Source organism: Lissotriton vulgaris, chromosome 1_1, assembly GCF_964263255.1.
Source record: "Lissotriton vulgaris chromosome 1_1, aLisVul1.2, whole genome shotgun sequence".
NCBI classification, from domain to species: Eukaryota; Metazoa; Chordata; class Amphibia; order Caudata; family Salamandridae; genus Lissotriton; species Lissotriton vulgaris.
In genome coordinates this window covers 465,066,326-465,092,292 of record NC_141685.1, presented here as the reverse complement: position 1 = coordinate 465,092,292, position 25,967 = coordinate 465,066,326, and the positions used below count along the sequence as shown (strand labels likewise).

Genomic DNA, 25,967 nt, shown 5'->3' with positions numbered 1-25,967 from the left:
TCCAACGCCACCATCCAGTCTCCTGGGTCCAGGGCAGTTAAGACCTGAGCCAGAGTCAGCATCTTGAACTTCTCCTTCCGGAGGGAGCCGTTGACATTCCGTAGATCCAAGATAGGGCGTAGGCCCCCTTTGCCCTTTTTGGGTACCAGAAAGTAGTGGGAGTAGCAACCACGTCCTACTTCTGGCCCAGGAACGCGCTCGATGGCCCCCTTGGCCAAGAGGGCCGAAACTTCCTCCTGCAGAAGCCTCAAATGATCCCCCGAAACGTGGTGGTGTTGCGGTGGCATGGCTTGAGGGGTCGTCTCGAAGGGGAGGGAGTAGCCCCTCCGGACGATCTGCAGCACCCACCTGTCCGAAGTGACAGTGCGCCAGTGAGAGTGGTGATGGCGAACCCTGCCCCCCACTCACATGGGCCGAGAAGAACGGACTAGGAGGGTTTAGAGGCGGATCTTGCGGGGGAGGGTGTGGACTGGCCTCGCCGTTGTCCCTGACTGCCTCCGAGGCGATTTCCACGGTCGCCACCGCGCTGGATATTAGTCTGCGGCGTGTGGCTGGCAGCACATGTGGGGGCGCCCCTTCCTTGGCCACGAAAGGAGCGAAAGGCACCCGTTTGCTGGCGTGGTGCCGAGAGGCCCAAGGACTTGGCCGTAGCCCTGGAGTCCTTAAAGGCGCTCAAGCGCATGGTCTGCCTTGTCGCCAAAAAGGCGACGGCCATCAAACGGCATGTCCATCAAAGTGTTTTGGACATAAGCCGAAAAGTTGGCGGACCTCAACCAGGCGTGGCGTCTAATCGCCACTGTCGTTGCCATCGCTCTACCTAGTGAGTCGGTGGTATCCAGCCCACACCGGATGGAATATTTGGCTGCATCCCGGCCCTCCACAAGTGCTTGGCCGAGTTTGGCCCGTACCTCCAACGGACACTCTGGCAGCACTTCCGCAACCGTATCCCACAGAAAGTTGGTGTAGCGGCCCAAGAGGCATGCAGTGTTGGAAGACCGCAGTCCCAGACTAAGGGAGGAGAAGACCTTCTTACTGTACATCTCGTACCTCTTGGATTCCCTGTCCGGCAGAGCAGACGGGAATGCAGCTCTGGGAAGTGGACGCCTGGATGACCATGCTCTCGGGGGTGGGGTGGGTGGACAGGAAAACTGGGTCACCCGGGGCCGGGCGGTGGCATCTGGCCACGTTCCTATCTACGGGCAAACCCTTAGCGGGCCTGGACCAAGTGCCCAAAAGAACGTCGGTCAAGGCCTCATTAAACGGCAGCAGAGGCTCCGATGGGCATGACTGCGGTTTAAGGACCTCAGTGAGGAGTTTAGTCCTCCCGGCCGCGACGGGGAGCTCAAGGCTCAAGGCCTTGGCAGCCCTCATCAACACCACTCCGTATGTTGCCCCCTCCTCCGAAGCCACGGTAGGAGGTGAGACAAAACCAGTGTCTGGAGAGGTGTCCAGACCACTGGCCTCCCCAAGGTCACCTGTCCAGTCCTCTAGAGGCTGACAATCGCGTGTCAGAGGGTTCTCGGACCCCTCCCAATACTCCATCACCCATCTCCTGAAGTTCAGGGTTGTCAACCAATGGGGCCGGTTCATTGAAGTAAAAATCTCCAAACGCCGTCGGATACGGCGCCCAGCGGCGCCGCTCCGACGTCGGAACCAAGGGGTGGGAGGCATCGGGGACGGCGCCGCCCGAGGACGGCGCCGGAGGTGACACTGGACGGACCAAGGCCGGGGGGGTCGTAAGGTCCACCGGCGACGACCCAGATCCCGAAGTGGGTCCAGTGGGGTCCCACGGCGCCGGGCTCGAAGGCGCTGGCGGCGTCGGGACCGTTGGGCCCAGCGGCACTGGGCCCGAAGGTCGATGCCTAGACAAGTTAGGCACAGGTGGTGAGGATCTGTGACCGACATCGTGCGGTCGCAATCCTCGCAGTGCTTGAAACCAGGCATCCCTAGGCACCGATCGGAGTCGTAAAGACTTCGAAAAATGATCAAAAGGATTTAAAAAAGTTAGTCAAAAATTGACTAAGGGTTACTGCGGAGGCGGCGTCTAAGTACTCCGACGACGTCATCACGGCACCCACGACGCAGACGACTGACGCGGAGCCGCAGACGACGCCTACCGACGCGCAAGGGTACTGCTACGCAAAAATTTCCGGATCCAGTCTGGCGCCTGGGGATATTCTAAGGTAAGGAATCTATCACTAACGTGTCTCTTTCAGATTTGTCAGTTTATGGTTCTAAATGTTTTTAACAATGTATCATCCTATGATCTGTGTTATATGTTACAGAAGGGAGACGTCTCCCTCATTGTAAACAAAGAAGTGATGAATAATTTGAAGTGATGACATAAAGCACTAGTTACTTACCTTCGGTAACGACATATCTGTAAGAAACATTAGTAGTGATAGATTACGTTAGAATTACCCCCAGGCGTCAGACTGGATCCGGAAAGTTTTCTCAGCAGTACCCCTTCGCGTCGGTAGGCGATGTCGTGCAGCTCTGCGTGAGTCGTTGGAACAGAGATGACGTTGCTGGAGCTACTTAAACAAGCCCACATGCGCAGACGACAGTTCTGTTCACGACTTTCCGTGCCAGGAACACAGAGCCATGCAAGAAACTGACCACTAGTGCCATGAAACTCGGGCCCTAATAGGGATGACCTTAACCCTAGAAATCAGTTCGCAGAACGGGGAGGATGGGTGGGGCGGTAAGGAATCTATCACTGCAAATGTTTCTTACAGATATATCATTACGGAAGGTAAGTATCTTGTGCATCTGAAAGAAACACTTAGTGATAAGATTCCTTACCTTAGAAGAGATACCCCAGCAATACCAACCCTGGGTGTGGGTCTGCGAACCAAGATCACACCAGAAAGTCCTGGAGAACAGAGTGGCTAAAGAAGCAGTCTCTCCGGACTTGGCTGTCCACGCAGCAATGCTTGGTAAACGTGAGCAGCGAGGCCCAAGTAGCTGCCCGACAGATGTCATGCAAGGGAACTCCCCATTCCAAAGCAGTAGAGACTGCCGTCGCCCTGGTAGAATGGGCGCGTAGCCCCACCAGAGGCTATTTTTAGCCAAAGATTAACCAACCTTAATGCACAGAGCTACCCATCGAAAGATGGCCCGCTTGTGCGCAGCCCGATCTTTCTTGGCGCCCACGTAGCCTACAAAGAGCTGGTCGTCCACCCGGAACTGTTGTGTTCAGTTGAGGTAGAATGAGAGCGCACGTTTTGGGTCCAGACGGTGGAGCCTCTCTTCCTCTTTTGAGGGATGCGCAGGCGGGAAGAAGGTGGGCAAAGTGATGGTCTGCCCGATGTGAAAGGCAGTGGCAATCTTTGGCAGAAAGGAAGGACGAGTCCTCGGAACAACTTTGTCTGGTTGGACAGAGAGAAAAGGAGGTTTAGAAGAAAGAGGCTGGAGCTCACTCACTCTTCTGGCAGAGGTGATTGCAACAAGGAAAGCAGTCTTTAAAGTGAGAAGACTAAGAGGACAGTTGTGAAGTGGCTCACGGGGAGCACACATTATATAGGTCAGAACCAGATTCAAGTCCCACTGAGGCATTATGAAATGAACAGGAGGGAAAAGATGAGTAATGCCTTTCAAGAATCTATTTACAACAGGGGACTTGAAAAGGGAAGGCTGGTCTGGAAGCCGTAAAAAGGCTGAAATGGCAGAGAGATAGCCCTTGAAAGTGCCCAGAGCAGAGCCCTGCTTGGCCAAAGAGAGGAGAAATAGAAGGACCTCTGAAAGAGGGGGAGAAAGGGGATCCACAGCCTTTGCTGTGCACCATGCCACAAATTTATTCCACCTGCAGGTGTATACTGTTTTAGTGGAGAGATGCCTGGCTGCCAAGGTAACATCACAGACTTCGGGAGGCAGGTCGAAAGAGGTCAACTGCCGCCGCTCAATCTCCACGCAAGGAGGTGGAGGTTGGACAGGTTTGGGTGGAGGACCCTCCCCTGCTGCTGCGACAGAAGATCCTCCCGAAGAGGCAGTCAGAGCGGGGGAATCGATCGCCATGCAGAGTAGCTCGGGATACCATACTCTTCGAGCCCAGTCCGGAGCCACAAGAATGACTTGGGCCCGGTTGCGCTTGATCTTCAGCACTCTGGGTAGAAGTGGTATAGGCGGAAAGGCGTATAGTAGACTGCAACTCCACTCAGGACAAAAAGAGTCTCCGAGCGAGTGCCGCCTGGTAAACTCTAACATGTAGAAATTATGACATTGCGTGTTCTCTTCGGTGGCTGATAGATCTAACCAAGGCTCTCCCCACTGCTGAAAGAGACCCTGCACCACGTGCAAGTTGAGACACCATTCGTGATCCATCATGCACCGGTGGCTGAGTTCGTCTGCCCTAGCATTCAGAGTACCTGCCAGGTGTTGAGCCACCAGGGCTGATGTTCCAGCCATATCCAGAGGCGCAGATAGGGTCACGAGCCCACCCGCCCTGTTTGTTGCAGTACCACATGGCAGTGGTGTTGTCTGTGAACACCTGCACTACTCTCCCCATGACAGAGCGAAGGAATGACTTCAGTGCAAGTCGGATCACCCGAAGCTCCAGAAGGTTGATATTGGGCCTGGACTCCGCCAGAGACCAGAGGGCTCGGAACTCCACCTCTCTCATGTGGCCGCCCGATCCCAGAAGGGACGCGTCCGTCACAAACTGTGTGTTCCTTTTGGGGAAGGGAGAGGGATCTGCCATTGACCCAATCGCGATTTGTGGACCACCACTGCAATTGTCGTGCAGTGCCCTCCGAGACCTGGACGAGAGCGGACAGGTGGCCCTGATGCTGTGCCCACTGGAACTTCAGTTCCCACTGCAGAGCCTGATCGACAACCTCTCCATCCTTGGGCTGACGCAGCTCGTCACAACACCTACCCACATCGCCGGCCACACGCTCAATGCTATCTTCTCCTCCAGTCCCCACGTTGCCTTCAGCCACGCCTCCGAACTCACCTGGACCAACCACCGCTGAGTCCACTTCACCTTCCAGAAACCCGTCTCACACCACCGCACCCTAAAGACCCCCAGATGCCACTGGAGCAGAATCACCAAGGAATTACTGCAAACATCTCGCACTCAACCCCCCGACCAACCCCACTGACATCGAGGACGGGGCCCGCACCCTCAGACTCTGGGTGGAAGACTGCACCAACACCCTCGCCCCAACAAGACAACCTGCCTACAGAGACACCAGTCAGAGAGCTAGCTGTTTCACCCCGGAGCTCCTAGCCTCCAAACACACCTGTCGGAAACTGGAAAACACCTGGCACAATGAGAAAACACCCGACAGCCACAATGCCCTTAAAGACGCCATCCGTAACCACCACCACCTCATCAGGACCACCAAGAAAGCCGCCTTCAAGAACCGCCTAGACAACAATGCACACAATAGCAAGGAGCTCTTCAACGTCGTGAATGAACTCTCAAACCCCAGCTCCTGCACCAATGACATCCCCCCGTCACAAGCCCTATGCGACCCCTCGCAACCTGCCTTCTTCCACCGCAAGATTACCGAAATGCACGACAGCTTCAATCCACGAACAGACCTCGCCAACCTCACCACCCCGGCCCCACCGATACCCACGGACCATGACCACCTCACCGTCTGGACCAGCATAACCACCGAGGACACCAGCAAAACCATGAGCTCCATCCACTCAGGCGCCCGTCCGACCTCTTCCCCACCACGTCGTCAACAAGGCCGACAGCTCCATCGCACCCCACCTATGCGACATCATCAACCTCTCCTGTAAGACCGCAACCTTCCCTGAGAGCTGGAAACACGCCGAGATCAACGCCCTACTGAAGAAACCCAAGGCGGACCCGAGCGACCTTAAGAACGTCTGGCCCATCTCCCTTCTGCGGTTCCCAGCGAAGGTCATTGAAAAGATCGTCAACACCCAGCTCACACGCTACCTAGAAGACAACAACATCCTCGACCCCTCCCAGTCAGGCTTCCGCAAGAACCACAGCACCGAGACCGCCCTCATCGCCGCCACAGATGACATCAGACTCCTGCTCGACAACAGGGAGACAGCGGCCCTCATCCTCCTCGACCTCTCCGCTACCTTCGACACCGTCTGCCTCCGCACACTGCGTACACGCCTCCAAAACGCGGGGATCCGCGAGAAGGCCCTGGACTGGATCACCTCCTTCCTCTCCGACAGAACCTAAAGAGTCCGCCTCCCCCCCCATTCCACACCGGAGTCACCAAGACGATCTGCGGTGTCCCACAAGGATCATCCCTCAGCCCGACGCTCTTCAACGTCTACATGGCCCCGCTCGCATGCATCGCCAGACTCCACGACCTCAACAATATCTCCTACGCCGCCGACACCCAGCTGATCCTCTCCCTCTCCAACGAACCCCGCACTGCAAAAGGCAACCTCCACCGCGGAATGAAGGCGGTTACCGACTGGATGGAAGAAAGCCGGCTCAAACTCAACACGGACAAAACAGAGATCCTCATCCGCGGACCCAACCCCTCGGCCTGGGACGACTCCAGGTGGCCCACCTCCATGGACACCGCCCCCACACCAACCAACCATGCACGCAACCTGGGAGTCATCCTAGACTCGAAACTCTCCATGACCAACCAGATCAACGCCGTCTCCTCAACCTGCTTCTACACCCTCCGCATGCTCCGCAAGATCTACAAATGGATCCCTACCGACACACGAAAGACCGTCATCAGCAGTAGGCTCGACTACGTAACACCCTCTACGCCGGAACCACGGCCAAACTCCTCAGCAGACTTCAAAGAATCCAGAACGCCTCTGCCCGCCTAATCCTCTACGTCCCCCGCCGAGACCACATCACCCCCCACATGAGAAACCTGCACTGGCTCCCCATCGACAGAAGAATCACCTTCAAGCTCCTGACCACGCACACAAGGCACTTCACAACACCGGCCCTGCCTGCCTCAACGACCGACTCTCATTCTACGCACCCAACAGGAGACTCCGCTCCGCCGACCTCTCCCTGGCCACAGTCCCACGCATCCACAAAACCACATCCGGAGGCAGGTCTTTCTCCTACCGTGCCGCCAAGACATGGAACTCCCTCCCCCTCCGGCAGACAGAAGACCCTCAGAAATTCAGGAGACTACTCAAGACCTGGCTCTTCGACCACTAGCTGCACCCCACCGCGGGTATGTAGCGCCCTCTACAAATGTGCTGATTGATTGCATATGCTATCTGGCATGATCCACTAGCAGGATGACATCAGGCTCAGTAGCCGGAGGGTCATCCTAACCGAAACCTGGGATAGAGGCTGAAAGATTGGAATTATAGCCTGAATATCCCGGACTCACTGTTCGGGAGGATAAACCCGAAACTGCGCCGAATCCAGAAACACACCGATGAAGAGGAGCTTCTGAGAGGCAATCAGGTGCGACTACGGCACGTTGATGGAAAACCCCAGCTAATGCAGGAGGTCGGCCGTAGTCTGGCGATGGGAGAAGACTGCTTGGGGCGAGCCCGCCTTCAACAACCAGTCATCGAGATAGGGGAAGACTGACACCCCTAATCTGCGCAGATGAGCTGCGACCACCGCCATCACTTTCGCGAACACCCTAGGGGCGCTGGTAAGGCCGAAGGGGAGCACGGTAAACTGAAAGTGCTGGTAACGCCGGTGGGCCGGCAGGACGGGGATGTGAAAATATGCCTCCGGCAAGACCAACGCTACCATCCAGTCTCTAGGGTCTAGGGCAGCTAAGACCTGAGCCAAAGTCAGCATCTTGAACTTCTCCTTCCGGAGGAAGCCATTGACGTTCCGCAGGTCCAAGATAGGGCGTAGGCCCCCTTTGCCCTTCTTCGGAGCCAGAAAGTAGTGGGAGTAACAACCACACCCTACTTCTGGCCCAGGAACGCGCTTGATGGCCCCCTTGGCCAAGAGGGCCGTAACTTCCTCTTGCAGAAGTTGCAAGTGATCCCCCGACACGCGGTGGTACTGTGGTGGCATGGCTGGAGGGGACGCCTCAAAGGGGAGGGAGTAGCCCCTTCGGACGATTTGCAGCACCTACCTGTCCCATGTGATGGTGCGCCAGTGCAGGAGGTGATGGCGAACCCTGCCCCCCACTGGCGTCAAATGGGCCTGATAGCTCGGACTAGGAAGCCTTTGAGGCGGATGCTGCGGGTTGGATGTGGACTGGCCTTGCCGCTGTCCCCTGGCACTGCCACGGCAGTTACCACGTTCGCCGCCGCGCTGGATGTTAGTCTGCGGCCCGTGGCTGGCAGGAAGAGAAGGGGCCCCTTCCTTGGCCACGAAAGGAGCGAAAGGCAGAAGTTTGCTGGCGCTCGCCCGACAGGCCCAAGGACTTGGCTGTAGCCCTGGAGTCCTTGAAACGCTCAAGCGCACCGTCTGCCTTGTCGCCAAAGAGGCGACGGCCATTAAAGGGCATGTCCATCAGGGAGTTCAGGACATCAGCCGAAAAGTTGGCGGACCTCAGCCAGGCGTGGCGGCGAACCGCCACCATCGTTGAAATCGCCCTGCCCAGCGAGTCCGTGGTATCTAGCCCACATCGAATAGAGTACCGTGCTGCATCTCGTCCTTCTGCAAGAGCTTGCAAGTGTTTTGCCCGGGCCTCCTCCGGGGAACCTGGCAGCACGTCCGCGACCGTGTCCACAGAGAGTGGGTATAACGGCCCAAAAGGCAAGCGGTGTTGACCGACCGCAACCCGAAACTAAGTGAGGAGAACTGTTCATAGCATTTGGATTCCCGATCAGGTGGAGCAGTCGGGAATGTGGTCTGGGAGTTAGAGGCCTGGATAACCAGGCTCTCTGGGTGGGGTGAGTGGAAAGAAAGCTAGGGTCGCCTGGGGCTGGGCGGGGGCGCTTAGCCACGTTCCGATCTACAGGGGGACCTGTAGCAGGCCTGGACCAAGTGCCCAACAGAACATCAGTAAGGGCCTCATTAAACGACAGTAGTGGCTCCGAAGAGCTTGCCTGGGGTTTAAGGACCTCGGTGAGGAGGTTAGTCCTCAAGGCCGTGACGGGGAGCTCAAGAGCCAAGGCCTTGGCCGCCCTTGCCAGCACCACACTGTAAGCAGCCCCCTCCTCTGTAGCCACGGTAGGAGGGGAGACAAAGCCAGTGTCGGGCGAAGTGTCCAAACCACTGGCCTCCCCTAGATCCACTTCCCAGTCCTGATACGGCTGGCACTCTCGTGCCAGAGGGTCCTCAGACCCCTCCCAATTCGCCTAGTCTCCCATCTCCTGATAGTCCGGTGCAAAGGATGGGACCGGATCATAGATGAATCTATCTTCTCTCTGCGTCGAATGCGGCGTTGAGCGACGCCGGTCCGACGCCGGATTCGGACCATGGGAGGGACCGGGGACGACGTCCTCTGGGGGCGGCGTCGGGGGGATGGGACACCCTGGTGGCCGGCGCCGGCGGAGGGGTCGTAAGGTTGACCAGTGGCGACCTGATTCCGGTGGGGCCCTGCGGCATCGGGACCTAAGTCGTCGACGGCACCGGGGCCGAAGCACCCAATGGCGCCCGGGCTGAAGCACCCGGCCCGCTTGGGCTCCCAGTTGGGGCCGCGGGGCCCGAAGGCGCCACAGAGGGACCTGACGGAGGAGAGAGCGTCCTCATGGCCATGAGGAAGGCTTCGATCTCCTCCGGCATCTCGTTCAGCCCAGGGACCGGGGGGAATGGAGCTGCAGCGGCACCTGCGGCTCCGGCAAAGCCGCGTGGGTGGTGTCCCCCGAACCCCCGGCCGCAATTGTGCGTGTATTATATAACAAGACTGTGACATGCTCTAAGAATGTTATATAGGCAGAGTAGGAGCATAATTTACTAATTGATACCATCCGCAACTGTTAATTTATTTATGTGTAATTAGTAATATGTATTGTTTTTGAATGTGTAAGGTTGGATCTTGATTTTAGTACTTTTTACATTACAGCCCTGGTGTTGTCCCGAAAGGGGACAAAACGCGTTGGCTGTCAAAAGAATTATTAATTATTTTTCAAGTTGGCTGACATTGATGATCAGACTGGATGTAAAATGAAGAAAAGAATTTGTCAACAGACACTTCGAGGATCTTCTTTTGGACTTTTATACTTAATTGTGAAATAATTTTTGAAAACAGTAACGCTCCTTCTAGATTAGAGTGTTTTCAGTGATTAGCGGTAGGTGGCGGTGAACTACAAGAAGTTTAGCGGTCTCACGGAAAACGAATTAGTCTCAGACAAACCTAAGAATAGCCTTCCAGTGCACACTGGGTCTGACCCCCACCGTCTTATCTTGCTTCATTGCTTCCAGAGCAGAGCAAAGAATAAATGTCGTCAGCTCCCGGCCATCCAAGATATGGTGCCGCAGATCAACACAGGCACCTTCCTGAGAGGGAGCGGACATAATGGACTCCTCCGAATCCCACAAGCAAGAAGGGGACCTATCCAAAACACAAAGAGTGTTAATGGACCACCGAGCTGGACTGGTGGAGGCAAAGATATTGTGCCCCCAGAAGTCTAGCCAGATGGCCTCCCGTGACAGGGAGACAACATCCACGGCAGGGAGGGAAAGGCATTCTGCAAAACAGGACCCCTGGTAGAGGGGTGGAGGGAAAGACACACAGGATCACGCGGCGCTGGATGGTGGCGGTGCAGAAGATGTTGGAGCACCAGGTCCCCCATAGCAGGACAGCCTCAAGCCCCCAAAAGGGAAGAATGGAGCGAAACCTCGAAGGGAAGCAGCAGCTTCCTACCACCAGAGCCCTGATTGAGGACCTCCAGAAGATGATCCGCGGGGAAGTGGGCAGCTGGATCACCCATGAGCAAAATTCCCGCAGCCGTGGAAACAGCGTGAGCCAAGTCACCACCCGCCTCCATAGGGCCCCGCGGTAGAGAAAGCAGCTCCTCAGTGGCCAACGGCTGCAACCTAAGGCAGCCGTCCCCCAGACCAACCGGAGGAAGGAAAGGCCAAGTCTGGAAAGGAGGAAGGGGGACCGAGGTGTGGGGAACCTGCGGTGCCTCCGGCAAAGGCCGCAGTGACGGCAAAGAGCCGTCCTTAGACCACGTCGGGGAAAAAGCCACAACGCTGCGGCCCGTCTCTGGCGAGGACGAAACCAGCAAGCACCGAACCTCTGGAGAAGAGGAGGCGTCCGAAGAAGAGTCAACGACCCGACGCCGGCCTGGCGCCGTAGAGTCTGCGACCGGATGCAGGTCAGTGAGACTGTCGCTGAGGGAGATGCTGGAACAACCTCCGCCACAACGTGTGGCGCAGGAGACCGCGGCTGGATCGGATCCGGGGCAGCAAGGTAACGGTGTCGAAATATGCATCGACTCGACCCCGGACGAGGCAGCTGCCTGCGGGGAGGGACAAAGGGGCCCGGGGACACGTCCCGACCACCCGCTATCCCCTGTGGCGCCGCCAGGGCCAGCAGCCGCCGTTGCCTGAACTGCGTCACCTGGGCCTCGGACAAGGCCGCCACCTGCCCAGAGGACCGAGGGGGACTCTGGGATACCCCGCGGGTATTTGTGGCGAGGCAGGGACGCCGTGGTCCGAAGAGGGGAACCCCGTAGGGCCGCACCTAGACGACACCACATCCCCAAAACCTGCAGCCGAACTCGACGGCGCCGGGGTCGACTCTGCCGGAGAGTCCACGGAAGGCCCCACGCATGCCAAGGGATCCGCGGACGTCTCAGGAATAGTAGAGGGGCCCAAAGAAGCCTGCAGAGCCTTAGCGTAGGCCTTCATTTGGGCCATAGTCGCCCCGACGCCAGGAATCGCCAGATAGGGTGGCGACGGGCGAGGGCGCACGTCCCGCGGGAAACCTGCGCCCGCTGCAGAACGAGGACAAGGCCTCGGTGACAAACTGCAGGACTTCCCAGTGGGCGAGCGACGCCCTTGGGGCCTCGGTGAAGGACGATGCCGTAGTCAAAATCGAAGGCTTCTGGCTTCCGAGGTAGGGGACGGATGCTGTGACGAGACCGATCTGGACAAGCAGGGGGAAAGCAATTTTATCCGGCGCTGCCGCCGGGACTTCCGCTTCAGATGCGGACAAGCGTCGCAGTCTGTAAAGTCATGGTGCTCGCCTAAACACCACATACAAATAGGGTGAGGGTCCGTTGCAGACATCTGACGCGTACAAGTACGCGTCTTGAAACCCGAAGGCATTTGCACACTGTCCTCACACAAAGCGTTAAAAGAAGGCCTGAAAACAGGTCAATGGAACACAGTCCGGATCCGCGTTGACGCGGGACAGAAGGAAACTGATATCAGCGAACCGGGGTGGGACTTATGTAACCTCGCTGAAGTCACGTACGCGGACGTCAGAGCTGAGTCACGTGGTGCCGTCCGCCGGCGCGCAGGGATGGTGTGGCAATTTTTTTTCCGGATCCTGTGTCACGCCTGGGGATAATTCTACGTTAATTAATCTGCGGCTAGTAGTCTCTATCAGATATAAAGACACATAAGTACTTGGAAGGTATGTATGTGTAAGTAAGATAATATGTCTAGATTTAAGTTGTATTATTTAAACTGAAACTATATACATACCTAGTTATTTTTTTCACTGACAAATGTTGGCACAATTGTTCTCTGCAAGTTTACATTTTGCAGTGCTTTGATACACAAGGCCACCGAATAGTAAAACACTTTTTGTGAACTATACCTTACGTAGAATCCTTTTGTCAATATTAAATAAGGATGCAGGTGACAAATGGTTGCAAAAGGCATGATGTTCAGCTTATAAGGCAAAGAGAAATCTTTGTAAAAGTTGCAAAATTGTCCATAAAAGTGAGAAATGTTTGCAAAAAACCCTTGGAACTTCAGATACCACTATAGGTGAGTTGGAGAAACACCACTGAAAAATGATGGGATTTTTTCATATTAATGCTCAGAGATAAAGAGGCCCTCTTTTCAACGGTCATACCACAATACTTATTTATGAAATACTGAAGTAAGAGTGCTAACAAATCTGAAAGCAAGAAATCATATAATTGTTTGTCTGAATGTCTTACCTGCTGCAAATCTCTTTTTAATGAGTGAAAATCGATAGCCGGCCCCCAAAAGCTCAATATCACATCCAGAAAGAGTACATCCTTCACTGGTAAACTGAAGTGCAAGTGGTGCGGGTGTACTGGGTCCCTCAGATAGCTGGAATCTTGCCAACAAAGAGCCCACGCCTGTAAGAGAAATAACCCAGGGCAAAAATTATACTGAAATTCTTTTAAAAATTACGATCTCTTGATACCTTATCAGGAAATGAATTATCATCTTGAAGGGATGTGAGTTCTACCCATGTAATTCCCAGTTTTTTTTTGTTTTGGACCTTTGCCTCTGTACCTCTGGTATGATGTAATACTGTCAAACAGAGCCTCACTCTGAAATGCTCCTGGAAACATATTTATGAGCCACAAACTCCAGTGCTCGGTTATGTAATCTTAACAGACAAAGCCTGAGTAAGGATAAGCTGCAAGTGACACAAGTAGGCACAATTTTATGCTGAGCCAGGAAGACTGGCGGATGGCTCAGCATGTTATCCGTACATAGGTATGTATCGCAGTTGGTTACCCAGTCTAAATTGTGGTCTGACGCATAGTGACGGTGAGGCTTTGTAGTTGATTTATATACCAAAATTGAATGCAGCTTTACATTTTCGTCTGTATTCTTTCAGATATTTGGGTATCTTGAATGTTCTACTAAGTAATAAAACGTAAAAATCTTAAATGATGCCTTCCTGATCACAAAGAGGATCCCTGCCTCCTGATGTTACTGGACCTTTCAATTGGCTTCAATACTGTTGCACCCCTTCCACCCTCCTTTATCCACACCCTGAATTCTAAAATGGGATCAATGAGAACATTCTTCATCAATTCTCCTCCTACCTATCCAAACAACACCAGTTTGTTCACACGGGCACCTGCAGGCCCCACACGATACTTGGTTCACGGTGGGAAAAACAGTTTCCATCTTCTCCTCTGTCATCTTAAATTGGTACATGGAGACCTTTCGAGTTCTACTCACAGACACCCGAATAATTCACAAATAAGACCATGAAACACAGCTGTATTTGAAGTTTACCTCTACTCCTGACATTAAACACTTCTTGCATTTAAGGCCTGGATGTACAGCACATAGTTTAAGCTTAACCGCACCAAAACAAAAATAATACAAGCAAAAAGTAGTTCAAACCTAGCTCATCGACCTGAAACTGGACAGATTTCATCTGATGTCAAGTCTCTTGGATTCACCCTGGACACCAATCACAACCTCAAAAATCAAATCATTAAGAAAACTAAGGCAAACTGGAGCAGCTTCCTCTAATAAACAAGTAAAACCGTTTGTCCCAGACAAAACTTTGGAACTGCTGCTCAAGCTCTTGTACTCGCTCATCTGAATGGTGGAAATGCACTGCTTAACGGCCTACCAGACAAAACACTGGGCCCTTCATGCCTACATAAAGCAGCATGTCTTATCACAGGCTTGAATAAATATCACTATATTACCCCAACCCTGATTGGATGCCACTGTCTGTCCATGCCAGCCGGCATCATCTTGAAAAACAGCAGCATCATCTACAAGCTCACAACATCCGACGGCTTTTAGCACACCTGGAATTAGGATACCATCAGACTGGAGAAGTGCTAAAAAGCAGTGGCAAAGCCAATAGCTCTCGCGTTTTGGACCTTTTTGCTTTACCAAATTATTTTGGTGAATCTGTCCAGTATTGGAAAAACATATTTCTTGCCAATGCTGTGCAGTATGGCAAAAAAGGAAACATAAAAGCACACCAAATGAACGTCACCACACATGCATGTACCTAGGAGAGGACAAGGGCAGCATTTTTAAGTGAACCGAGATGGATAGTCAAAGTAGGATGAAAGCGTTTTTGTTTTATAGTAGAGATGGAAGAGCAACGGGAGGGTGTGAGAGAAGCACATGTGGGAGAGATAAACAGAGGAATAAAAGAAGAAGCACACAAGGCCAAGCACAACACTGAGCGCAAGGCAGAGTAGCAAGTGAGGGAGACAGCTGGTAAACACAAGCACTTTCATGGAGTGCTTAACCAAAAAAACTAAATAAAATTCCTAAAAGAGCTGGTTGAACATTGATGTATTCAGTTCCTATGTTTCCAGCTCAAGAGCCAGCAATGCAGAAGACCCATACAAATATTCCTCACCGATACATTTGTGATCCAGTGAACTTTATTTACTCTGAATCATTGAACAAAAATGGTAACTACACACACACTTTTAAAATAAATAACCCTACTATGTTTTCAGGCATTTTAAAGTCAGAACTTTCAATTACTTATGAGTGGATTTAAAATTAACTTGGCAAACAGAACTCGACCCACTATGCTGTGTAACAAGGAAAACATTTCAACAACTTTAGTACTTTAAGGTAGTTTTTTCAACGTTATGAACCAAGTAACTCATTTTCTAATTTAATTTTTTGCGAAAATGTTTTCAGATTTATCATCAAACTTGTTTCCTTTGCTCTACAGAGGGTGCAAAAAATAATCATAACACATTTTTTTTTACTGTACTGGGGTGCACAAAAAGCAATTTGAGGTTGTAAACGGGATACTGTTTGCAGGGTTTGAGGAAATTGTAAAGTCCACTTAAGATGATCGAAATGTGTTACTTGAAAGATTTTTCCACTGTTTTTTAGGTTTGAAACAAGGACAGGTGAAGCCTCATTGCAAATGTAGGTCAACATCCATAAAGTTGTAAGTGTGTCAGTTTTCTTGTACATCTTGTAGTAAGTTTCTCTACATCTATTCTTGTGAAAGGCAAGCATAGATGTATTTTCAGAACGGGAAAACAAATTACACATTGAATGTGTATGAAGAGTACGTTTCCTCCACAGGGAGTAGTAATTTTCTGATGAAGATGTCATGTAGATGGGCTTTGTCTTCACACTGTGTTAAGTTAGCATGAGCTTGTTAGAAGTTTAAACACCATTTTTCCTTTCTGCTGCATTTCTGCACACAGCACGTATTGTTACTAATGCTTTGAGCCTAGTAGAATATTTTGCTTCACACGAGAATAACATGTTTTCCTATTAGGTGTAATTTAGCCTTCTTCCCTTTAGCATTATAACATGCTTTCTCCCTTTGTATTCTATGGAATAGTAACTATGCTGATAACCTTGTTGCTTATAATATGTTTACTTGTATTAGCTAAGATACTGCGCTTGAGAACACAGCACTAGAAATAAATATTTCAAACTTGCACGTGTCGCATCTGTCACGTTAACAGCATAATTTGTAACTTTGTGGACTTAAGTTACAAATTCAACTTTGAAAAGTCTCACATTGCAGAGTACACAGTGTTGTTCCTGGGCTATGAGCTCAACAATGAAGGCCGAGGATTGGCTCCTCACTTCTTGGAGAATGCGCACAGTTGTGCGCTCCTACAATGCTGAATAAATTACAGACCTTACTGGGATTTTTGAATTTCGGGCGTATTTACATTCCAGAATATGCCCAGCGTATCAAGCCTTAGTATGCTTTGATACAACCTACTTTTACCAAATCTTGCTGGCTGCTGGAACATTCAGCCATTTTGCATTCTTTGCAGGCTGATTTTCTAGAATCTAAATTCCTACTCACTCGTGATAACCACACCAACCTGGTGATAAGAATCATCACTGGGGCGGTGGGTTTCACTTACCTTACGTTTAACGAAGGAGACACAGTACCTATTGCTTACAAGTCACACTTGTACACTTCGACTGAAATGCGGTTTTCCACTGTGGAAAAAGTTGACAGCGGTGCAAATGGCGATTCTAAAAGAACGTGCACTGTCGCAGGGAAAACGCATGTTGGTTGTTACTCCGTATCCTGCACTAGAGGCGGTGACGAAAGCCAGTGTACCAAATTCTAAAGCTTTGCACCCACAGTGGATACAATGGGCAGCATCATTGAAATCTCTGGATGTCACGTTTCTTTTTGATGCCTCCCTGCAGTCGCAGGAGTTGTTACAGTATGAATTTGTTCATCCTGCGCCTTTGACTATGCGATCTTTGGAGGATTTCCATTGCATCATATACACTGATGGTTCAGCGCAAGTTGCACATGGGTCTAAGCATGCATACGTTTCAGCTTGCGCCATTGTGGTAGGTGCCATGGTGAATGATGAGTTCAAGTCCAGAGTCGTGCACACGCAGACTTTAGGGGTCTGCACCGCACAATTGGCAGAGCTTTGTGCTTTGATGCTTGCATTGGAGTACGCAGATCCTAGTGTGACTACTCTTATTGTTAGTGATTCTTATTACTGTGTCCAGTCTTACAATGAAAACCTGTTCTTTTGGATTCAGAATGATTTTCGTGATTCCAAAGGTAGCACAATAAAACATAAAAGTACCTGGGTCCGAGTGGCTGAGCTTAAAGAGCAGTTGCCACTAATGTATGTAATTCATACTCTTGGTCATCCAGTGCGTGGGAGTTCACGCTGTTGGCAATTCTTTGGCCGATGAGGCCGCAAAATCAGCAGTATCGACATATTTGGTTGCAGCAGTTCCACGTTCCAAAAGTAAGATTGATGATGATATCTTGGCGGCAGTAGGCGCGACTGAGAAGGGAAGTAAATATCCTAAGGCATTGGTTCCCAAACTTTTGACTCCTGAGGACCCCCATTGAGTCATCACTGGAAGCCGGGGACCCCCAAGCAATTTGTCGGATTTAAATTTCAAACATTAAAACAGTAATTCAGAAAAAATTAACACATGTGTACACACAAAACAAATACTCCAATTACTAATGATTATGGGGCATATTCACAAGCCCCTATCACCATGGGAACATCACTTTTTGAGATGTTCCCGTGTCGATAGGGGCTTTGCCTTATTTACAAGGCAACGTGGCTTAACGGTGCCTTGTAAATAAGACCCCCTTTCACCCAATGCTTAGCGTGAAAGGGGTGGGCAGTGGGTGTTGCGGTAGGCGTTCCCCTGCAAAACCCATTGATTTTGATGTTGCCCCCTATTTACAAGGGAATCTTAAATGGGAAGCAGCGCCAAAATTAAGACCAGGGAAAACCTGGTCTGAACTTGGCGAAACAAGGAGAAATGCTTAATTTCTCCTTGTTTTTGCAAAACGCCTTGGATTGTTTATGTTCAGGAAGATGACCCTTCCTGCACATCTACGCCCTTTAAAAAATGACATTTTGTAACTTCCATGTGTGCTGCATTAAGCAGCACACATAGAAGTGACAACATTACATTTCAAGATTGTTTATGTGCAGGAAGGCGGACCTTCCTGTACATAAACAATCTTTCCATGTTAAGTGTAGCTCCAGCCCAGGGGAAACGCAGAGCTGCACCATATTCTTGTAAATATGGTGCAGCCCTGCGTTTCTGAAGTGGCGAAGTGTGCTATTAAGCCAAGGAGGCAGTGACACTCTCCGCCCCTACTGTTGTATTTTATATTGAAAGAATTTGCAAGAAAACAAAAAAAGTTAATGGGAAGGTTGGTGCTGCATCTCTGTGACTTTTCAATGGTTGGTTTTATTTCGCAGTACAAGGCTCCTGCCAGGGCCAGACTGGACACTCAAAGCCGCCCTTGGCAAATGATTTCAGACCAATGCCCATACGGTGCACCCCAAGTGCAGTGATTGAGCCTAATGCCTACAAAGGGGACTTTGGGGTGCTCTCCCCTTAAGAAATTTAGGAAACAATGGTGCATCTACAACACATTTATCATTATATATTGAATTGTATTAGCTTTTAAATAATAGTAAATGAAGACCTGACTATGCACAAGAATACAACAATCTTTCTGGGGGGTTCTTCAATGATTCCCCCACTATCACCCTCCAACAGTGCCTCTCATCACGCCATAGCCCCTCTGTCACATGTATTTCATTTCTTATAGCATCTCTCATACCATTGTAGGATGTCAGAGCACTTTACATCACACACATATAGAGACAGTGAGTCGTATGTGTCAATAAGTGTATAGAAAATGTTCCATATGGCAAAGGGGACTACAAGGTGTAGCATTCACACGTCATTCATACTAGTAGGCATTTTTAAAGAGTGCTGGTCTGGAGAAAAACAAACTCAGGATTCAGAACATAACACAGTGGTTAACAATTAAAATGCTTTTCAACCCAAATAAACCTTTCTAGAAGCATCAGGATAATGAAAGACTGAGAAAAAACATAAATCACTAACTTGTACCTTGCAGTTAGGAAGCAGCTGTTTGAGTTTATTGGTCACTGTGCTAGATTACGATTGTCACTTATGAACTGCACTGTAACAAAAGAATCTCTCTGACAAAAGCAGTAACCCACTGACCTATGCATATAAGATACGGTTTTTGAAAATGCATGGTACACGTTCTTTGCAGTAGGCATATAAACCCTCTGTGCTACATTTCTTCAGTGAAAGCTGCCACCAGACAAAACTCTCATGTCTCTCCAGCAGGTACATTAATCACTGTTATCTTGACACTTTTATTGTTCTTTGAACACTGTTAATTAAACAAGATGCTTTGCAGTGCTTTTAAAACTGCTGCCTGCGGACCCCCTGGGAATGTGTCACGGACCCCTGGGGGTCCGCGGACCACAGTTTGGGAAACACTGTCCTAAGGGGTTCCCTTCGAAGTATACATACCACTTAAGTCCTGATAAAGTTCCTTATGTGAAAATACCAGACGTTGGTGAGAAGTTAATTCCCAACGCGGACCGCAGATCCACACTGATTATAGCTGCCCATGAAGGTGTTGCATCTGCGCATGCAGGCGTTTCGGCTACTGTATCTCAGTTGCAACAACGTTTCTGGTGGCGGGGACTGTACAGACAGACGCATGAGTATGTCCTTCAATGTGACATTTGCCAGCAGATTAAGCCTTCAAATGCTGCGCGTCCGCCCCAGACACAGTTGTACATTTCTAATAAACCACTTGGTTGTGTTTATTTAGATCACTGTGGTCCTTTTTCTTCTGATACTGCGTATAAGTACATCTTAGTAGCAGTTGATTCATGCACGCGCTTTGTGTGGGTGTGGCCACACCGCAACGCTGATTCACAAACTGTCCTAAGAGACTTGCGTGTCTTTGTAGGGATTTTTGCCTGTGGTACCTTCCATTCGGATCAGAGTCCGGGCTTTCGCCTCTAAGGCGTATAAAGGATGCCATGAATTTGTTGGGGGTCCAAGTCAAGTTTTCGTCTCCATACAGACCTGAGGGTAATAATGTTGTGGAACGAATGACCCGAGATTTAAAGCAGTCTTTGACAGCTAGAGTTATAGGCACTTATCTTACCCCGCAGTATAGTGTTATAACGTGGAATGCGAGCTGTATGGCTACTCCTTGAAAACGATACCAAATTTATTCCTACCTCAACCGCTACCACACACATTTTGCTAAGCTACAGGAAACACATTTCACAGAACACCAGAAGGTCTGCACAAAGTGACGAGGACAGATCTCTGGCACTTCCTCGTTGTCATATGCATGAGGAATGCTTATATGGATTTCTCCAGGGGTCCCTTATGAGGTGGATTTGCGTTGGCACAAATATAAACTGAGCCAAGAGTGACCTTAAATTTTTGCATTGCATGCACAATAGTAGTGCACCATGAGAGATGGAATTCGGGATCCCATCCTGGTATAGATTCATGCTCTGACCCTAATTAAAATAGGGCCGAGTAGTAGTGTTTATCACTACACATAAAAGGACGCAAGTGGCAAAGGTTCCTATGATAACACTTTTCAGGACACCAGACAGGCCAACTGTATATTTTCTGTGGCATGCCCACAAACTAATCCATGAACTGTATTTAAGATGTGGTGATATTTTTGCTGTATATTATTTGTCTTTTGGATTAACCCTTTACATGTATCCAAGAAATGTGGTCATTTAATATATCTATAAATGTATAGCATGTTCTCTTTAAAAATGTCCTTTTTTTCAAAAACGAGCAAAGAAAAAAATGCCATGATTCATGAAAAGCTTCAGTGATTCATTTAAAACAAATTACATAAAATTCACACATAAAGGTGTGATACATAAGAGTGTATAACCTGGGTGAAAGATTGAAATAATAGCAGGTCAAATCAAAGACAATAGACAGAACAATTTTTTGGGTACTTTTAAGTAGAATTTGATTGATGGTCTGGGAGGCTTCACCCTTATTCTGCCCTTGTACGCACTGATTCCAGCCTCCACAGTCGATAACTGACTCACTCCCCACTTCAGGAGATATATACAAGTGACAGTATGGCATTTATACATCAGCCGATCTAACTCACCGCACTTTGCCACTTTGCCAACAGACATTGCACGCCACACTTTTTTGCTAAGGACTACCGGGCCCAGGAACCTGAGCGCCTTACGGCAGGCTCTGCACGCATCACGGCAACAGCAACTATGATGAGGGGCAATGCCACCGATCATGTGGCAAACGCTGATCTAACTCACCGCACTTTGCCAACAGACATTGCAAGCCACACTTTTTTGCTGAGGACTACCAGGCCCAGGAACCTGAGCCCTTTACAGCAGGCTCCGCACGAATCACAGCAACAGCGACTATAAAGAGGAGCCGTGCCACCGCTCATGAGGGAATCGCTGATCTAACTCACCGCACTTTGCCAACAGACATTGCACGCAGCACTTTTTTGCTGAGGACTACAAGGCCCAGGAACCAGAGTGTGTTGCGACAGACTCCGCACGCGTCACAGCAACAGCGACTATAAAGAGAGCCCCGCCCACCACTACGTGGGACGGGTGCCTGGCCAAGCCCGGGCCCCTCTGATACCGTCAGATCCAGGAAGAGACTGGGCTGGGCAATGGTATTGACTTTTGCTATCATGCTTTATGGAACATTTATTACATCACTGGGTTTGTTTTATTTGAATCTGAACCACAAGTAACGGGTAAACAAGAAATATATATAAGCATTGTATTATATCCCGGGGATGGAAAGGATGAGCAAACTTTAATCGTTAACAGGGCAGGGGGTAGTTGGGACCCTGGAAGCTTTCCTCTCAAGGGCGGAATCAGCTTTGATACATCAAATTGCTCTAACTGAGTGAAGATTGTCCCTTGAGACTCCAATAGCTCTACTGCAGACAGAAAGTGCCACCCCGCCCATAATAAATAGCCCCACAAATTCAGATAAAACTCCCCAATCTGTCACAGGCCATCTTCCCTTACTGGCCTTACTGATGGATGTTTCACCGGCGGAGGCGCCAGTAGTGGCTTTATCAGAACCATGAACCACAATAACTAAATCAAATGTAGTCACTCTGGACCAAAAGGTGAAGATCAGTCAGGGTAAAGGACCCGCCCCTCCACTTAAAAAGAGGAGGGGCCAGGGAAATAATAACAATAAAATTGCACCTCCCCGGAATAAACACCCAGGGTCCATGACTGAGAATGAAGCAAGTGTACCAATTCAGGAGCACCTTTTTTTCTCAGATGTTAATACTGAACCAGGGGGTTCTTCGAGAATAGATCATGTAGACTTTTGGGACAGATTGGAGGACACAATTTTGGTCCTTTTAAGACCATTAATAACCACTCTATCCTGTATAGAGGCCAGGTTAGTGACCTTGGAATCGAGTATAAAGCACCCGACAGTCCTCCAGCAGGATATAAATCAGGAAAGAAACAAGTTTGGAGTATCCCATAACACGCATGTTCTACAAAATCAGTTGACATGCCCCGGGTTGGTAGGCAGCATAAACTTGGTACAAATGCAGAGTCAGTTGCTACCTTCCGCTAATAGCCAAGGTGGAAGTAGAGGGGAGGATTGTTCTGATCATACTTTGAATCAGGTGGCTACAGCTGGGGAAAGCAGTAACCTAAATGTAGGGGGGTACCCCCCCAATAGCTTAATTCATCCAAGCACGGGGAGGGGTAACTTGTTGGAGCCCAGGCAGTTGCACTTCCCCCCCCGGAAGCAACACCCTATATAGTGGTAATGTAACCTCATTGCCTTCTGAAGAATCGGAGCACTGGTCGACTTTGAAAAATAAATCGCTACACTTTTTAAGTACGAAAACAGGCTTAACTAACATACTGTTTTCTGAGTTTAATATGGTGCGCCGAATCCCATGGGTTGGAAGGTCTACCAAAGTGCTGCCAGGGGATAGTGTGGTGATCCCATTTAGATCCCCTAGACTGGTTAAAAATATATTGGATATATTTGGGTATTGCCCGGCTAGTGGCAGGGGGATACGTTTAGTCCCCCTGGGCTTTTCCTATCAACACTCTATGGTCTCATAAAGTCACCCAAAGGAGAGAAATATGTTGGGTCCATTACAGTGTAGATATGAGGTTCCTCTATATAATTTTTTCGACCCTCTTTGCACTCTGGAAGGGGTTGATTGAATCCCATCTCAGGCTGTAACGAACGTAGGGATATAAGAGGGCAGATATACTAGCCCCACATGTGTAATTCTGAATTTTGGTGCACACAAATTGGAAAAGTTATACAAGACTCTACCACTGGAGTGTGTCACAGATTCTGTAGGGATAGGAGTTGGCTTTGTGAGCACGATTACCTTGTCGGAACAACTGGAGTATTCTAATGGACTGCCTGTGCCATCGAGCATGTCCTTCCCGACAGTTGTCCCGCTGAACGTGGTTAGCTCTTCTCCTGTGCCTGCCACTTCCACTTGCTCGATCATTTCATGGAACATATCGGGGCTGCGCACCAACTACAGAACCCAGTCTGGGTCGATCTTATTGGAATTGTTCAAATCTTATGCCTGCAGGAAACATCGGCAATCAAACCACTACACATAAATGGCTTTAAGACCTCCCACACACAGGCTGTGAAGGTTGGGGGGGGGGGGGGTGTGGGAGGCCAAAGGGCAGTATTTGTACTTATATCTCCAATAGTATGACCTTAAATAAAATAAATTTTCATATGGGGGAATGTTATTATCATCTAATTGAACTAGTAGTGAATGCGACCCATCGAATAGTGCTGATTAACTTTTATAATAATGTTCCACGTGATGGGCTCGGATTAGTGATAAAGAATCTAAATGCGGCTTTGAATGCTCTATGCATTCGGAATGTTAAAGATACAATGGTTATGCTGGAGGGATGTTTTAACTGTGCTCTGTGTAATTTCGCTGATTATAGAATGTGCGGTTTGTATAATGAAGAAGAGTATTTTGCCCACTTCTGTCATACTAGTGTGGGGGATCTGTTTAATGATTTTATCTTTACAGCAGATCTTGGCTATGTTAATGAATTATTGCCCACCCCATTTTGTATGCCACATACCTTTAATGGTAGGGGGTTTGCAACTACTATTGATTTTATATTAGCCTCATGCACACACACACACATATATGGTCCTTTCTTTTAAGGTAGGGGATACTAGTTTAAGCAATCATTTTCCTCTCTGGCTACAACTTAGGCTACCTATTGATGAATCGAAGATATCCAATACGACCAGTCAAATGTTGGGGAAAATTAAATTAAATAAAACAAATGGCTATTCTTTAAAATGGGCAAATATAGACCCTGAAGAGTTGACTAAGAAAGTGAAATTGAACTGTAAATCCGCAATTGAGACCTTTTTGAGTGACACTATGCTTGATACTGATATTGTGCTTTCCTTTAATGACATCCCTAAAGAGGTTAAGATAACCTCCACGTGGTTTGACAAGAAATGCACTAGGGCCTATTCCACCTTGAAAATAGAATTGCACAGGCAGCCTAGATCCCCAACAAAAATTAGACAGTCTAGAGCAGAATATAGAGGGGTGATAAAAGAGAGGAAATGAATATTACGAAATGAGGCTTGGGAGGACCTTCACTGCGCAGACCAGCTTAAAAACTGCACTGCGTTTTGGAAGGTCTTGAGGACTCCCTTCTTATCCCCCCAAAATTGGCCCATCCGTTGAAATGGCTATTTCAGAAGAAACATGGATAAGTCACTTTTCCAAAGAGTATAGTGATCAAGGAAATCAGGGGGGAAAAGGGATTGATACTACCTTAAATAGCCACAATCAACTTGATATACAGATCATATTGGAGGAGGTGAATAGGGCCCTGGCACTTAGTTTAGGTTGCAAAGCTCCTGGACTTGTTGGGGTCCCAGTGGACATGTTTTACGTTGGAGGCCAATTTTACCTCAAGTAATTAATGCCAGTATTAAGACAACATTCCCCAAGACCGTGGTGCTATCCACGATCATCCCCATCTTTAAAAAAGGGGATCGTCAAGATCCGGGGTGTTATAGGCCGAATTCACTCCTGGATTCCACATCAAAGTCGTAGGGCGGGTCATCTTGGAGCGTCTTCAAGACTGGGCAGAAGACACCCAGATCTTGTCAGACTTTCACTATGGGTTTCGTGCCGGGCTCGGCACAATTGAACATAGTCTGAACTTGTCCATTTTGATAGGCAAGTACACTAGAGCAAAAAAGGAGAGTCTTTTCCTGGCTTTTGTTGACCTCACCGCGGCTTTTGATTCAGTCAGACACATCAGGCTGTGGGAGGTCCTTGAGAAAGTAGGGGCTGGACTCCAAATAATAGTTTATTTTAAACGGCTGTATAATGGAGTTACCGCAAGTGTGCGGTATGGTTTGAGCGGTGAATGTACTCAGCAGTTCCCTATTAGGAGAGGGGTCAGCCAAGGCTGTGCGCTGGTCCCTTTTCTTTTTAACCTTTACATTAACAGACTAGGTGAAGCTCTACTCCTGAAATGGAAAGATTATCCCCAAGCTGGAGGACGATCATACCTGCACTTCTTTATGCGGATGATGCTGTGTTAATGGCAAGCACTCAAAATGGTCTCCAGAGAGCTTTGGATGGGTTCGGGAACTTTATGAAGGACTTCGATTTAAATACTAACATCTCAAAGAGGTTTGTCATGAGATGTAGACATAGGACTCAGCGGACGAGGGAAATGTATGTAAGTGATCAAAAGCTAGAAACTACCAGAAATGTTTCCTACCTGGGAGTACTATTTAATCAGCATGATCTATGGGCGCAACTATTTCCTCAAAAAAAAAAAGCAGTCACTAGATCAATAACAGCCCTGACAAA

At 49.3% G+C, this 25,967-nt stretch overlaps 1 protein-coding gene across 5 annotated transcripts in view; it reads right to left on the bottom strand.

Moving 5' to 3' along the window:
* SGIP1 (SH3GL interacting endocytic adaptor 1) overlaps nucleotides 1–25,967 on the bottom strand; it is a 1,273,000-nt gene that overhangs the window by 32,791 nt on the left and 1,214,242 nt on the right. For all 5 annotated transcript variants that reach the window (XM_086953766.1, XM_086953786.1, XM_086953772.1 and 2 more), the window contains one exon: nucleotides 12,964–13,128. In XM_086953766.1, coding sequence (XP_086809892.1) covers nucleotides 12,964–13,128 — 165 coding nt within the window. The remainder of the gene's footprint in view (nucleotides 1–12,963; nucleotides 13,129–25,967) is intronic.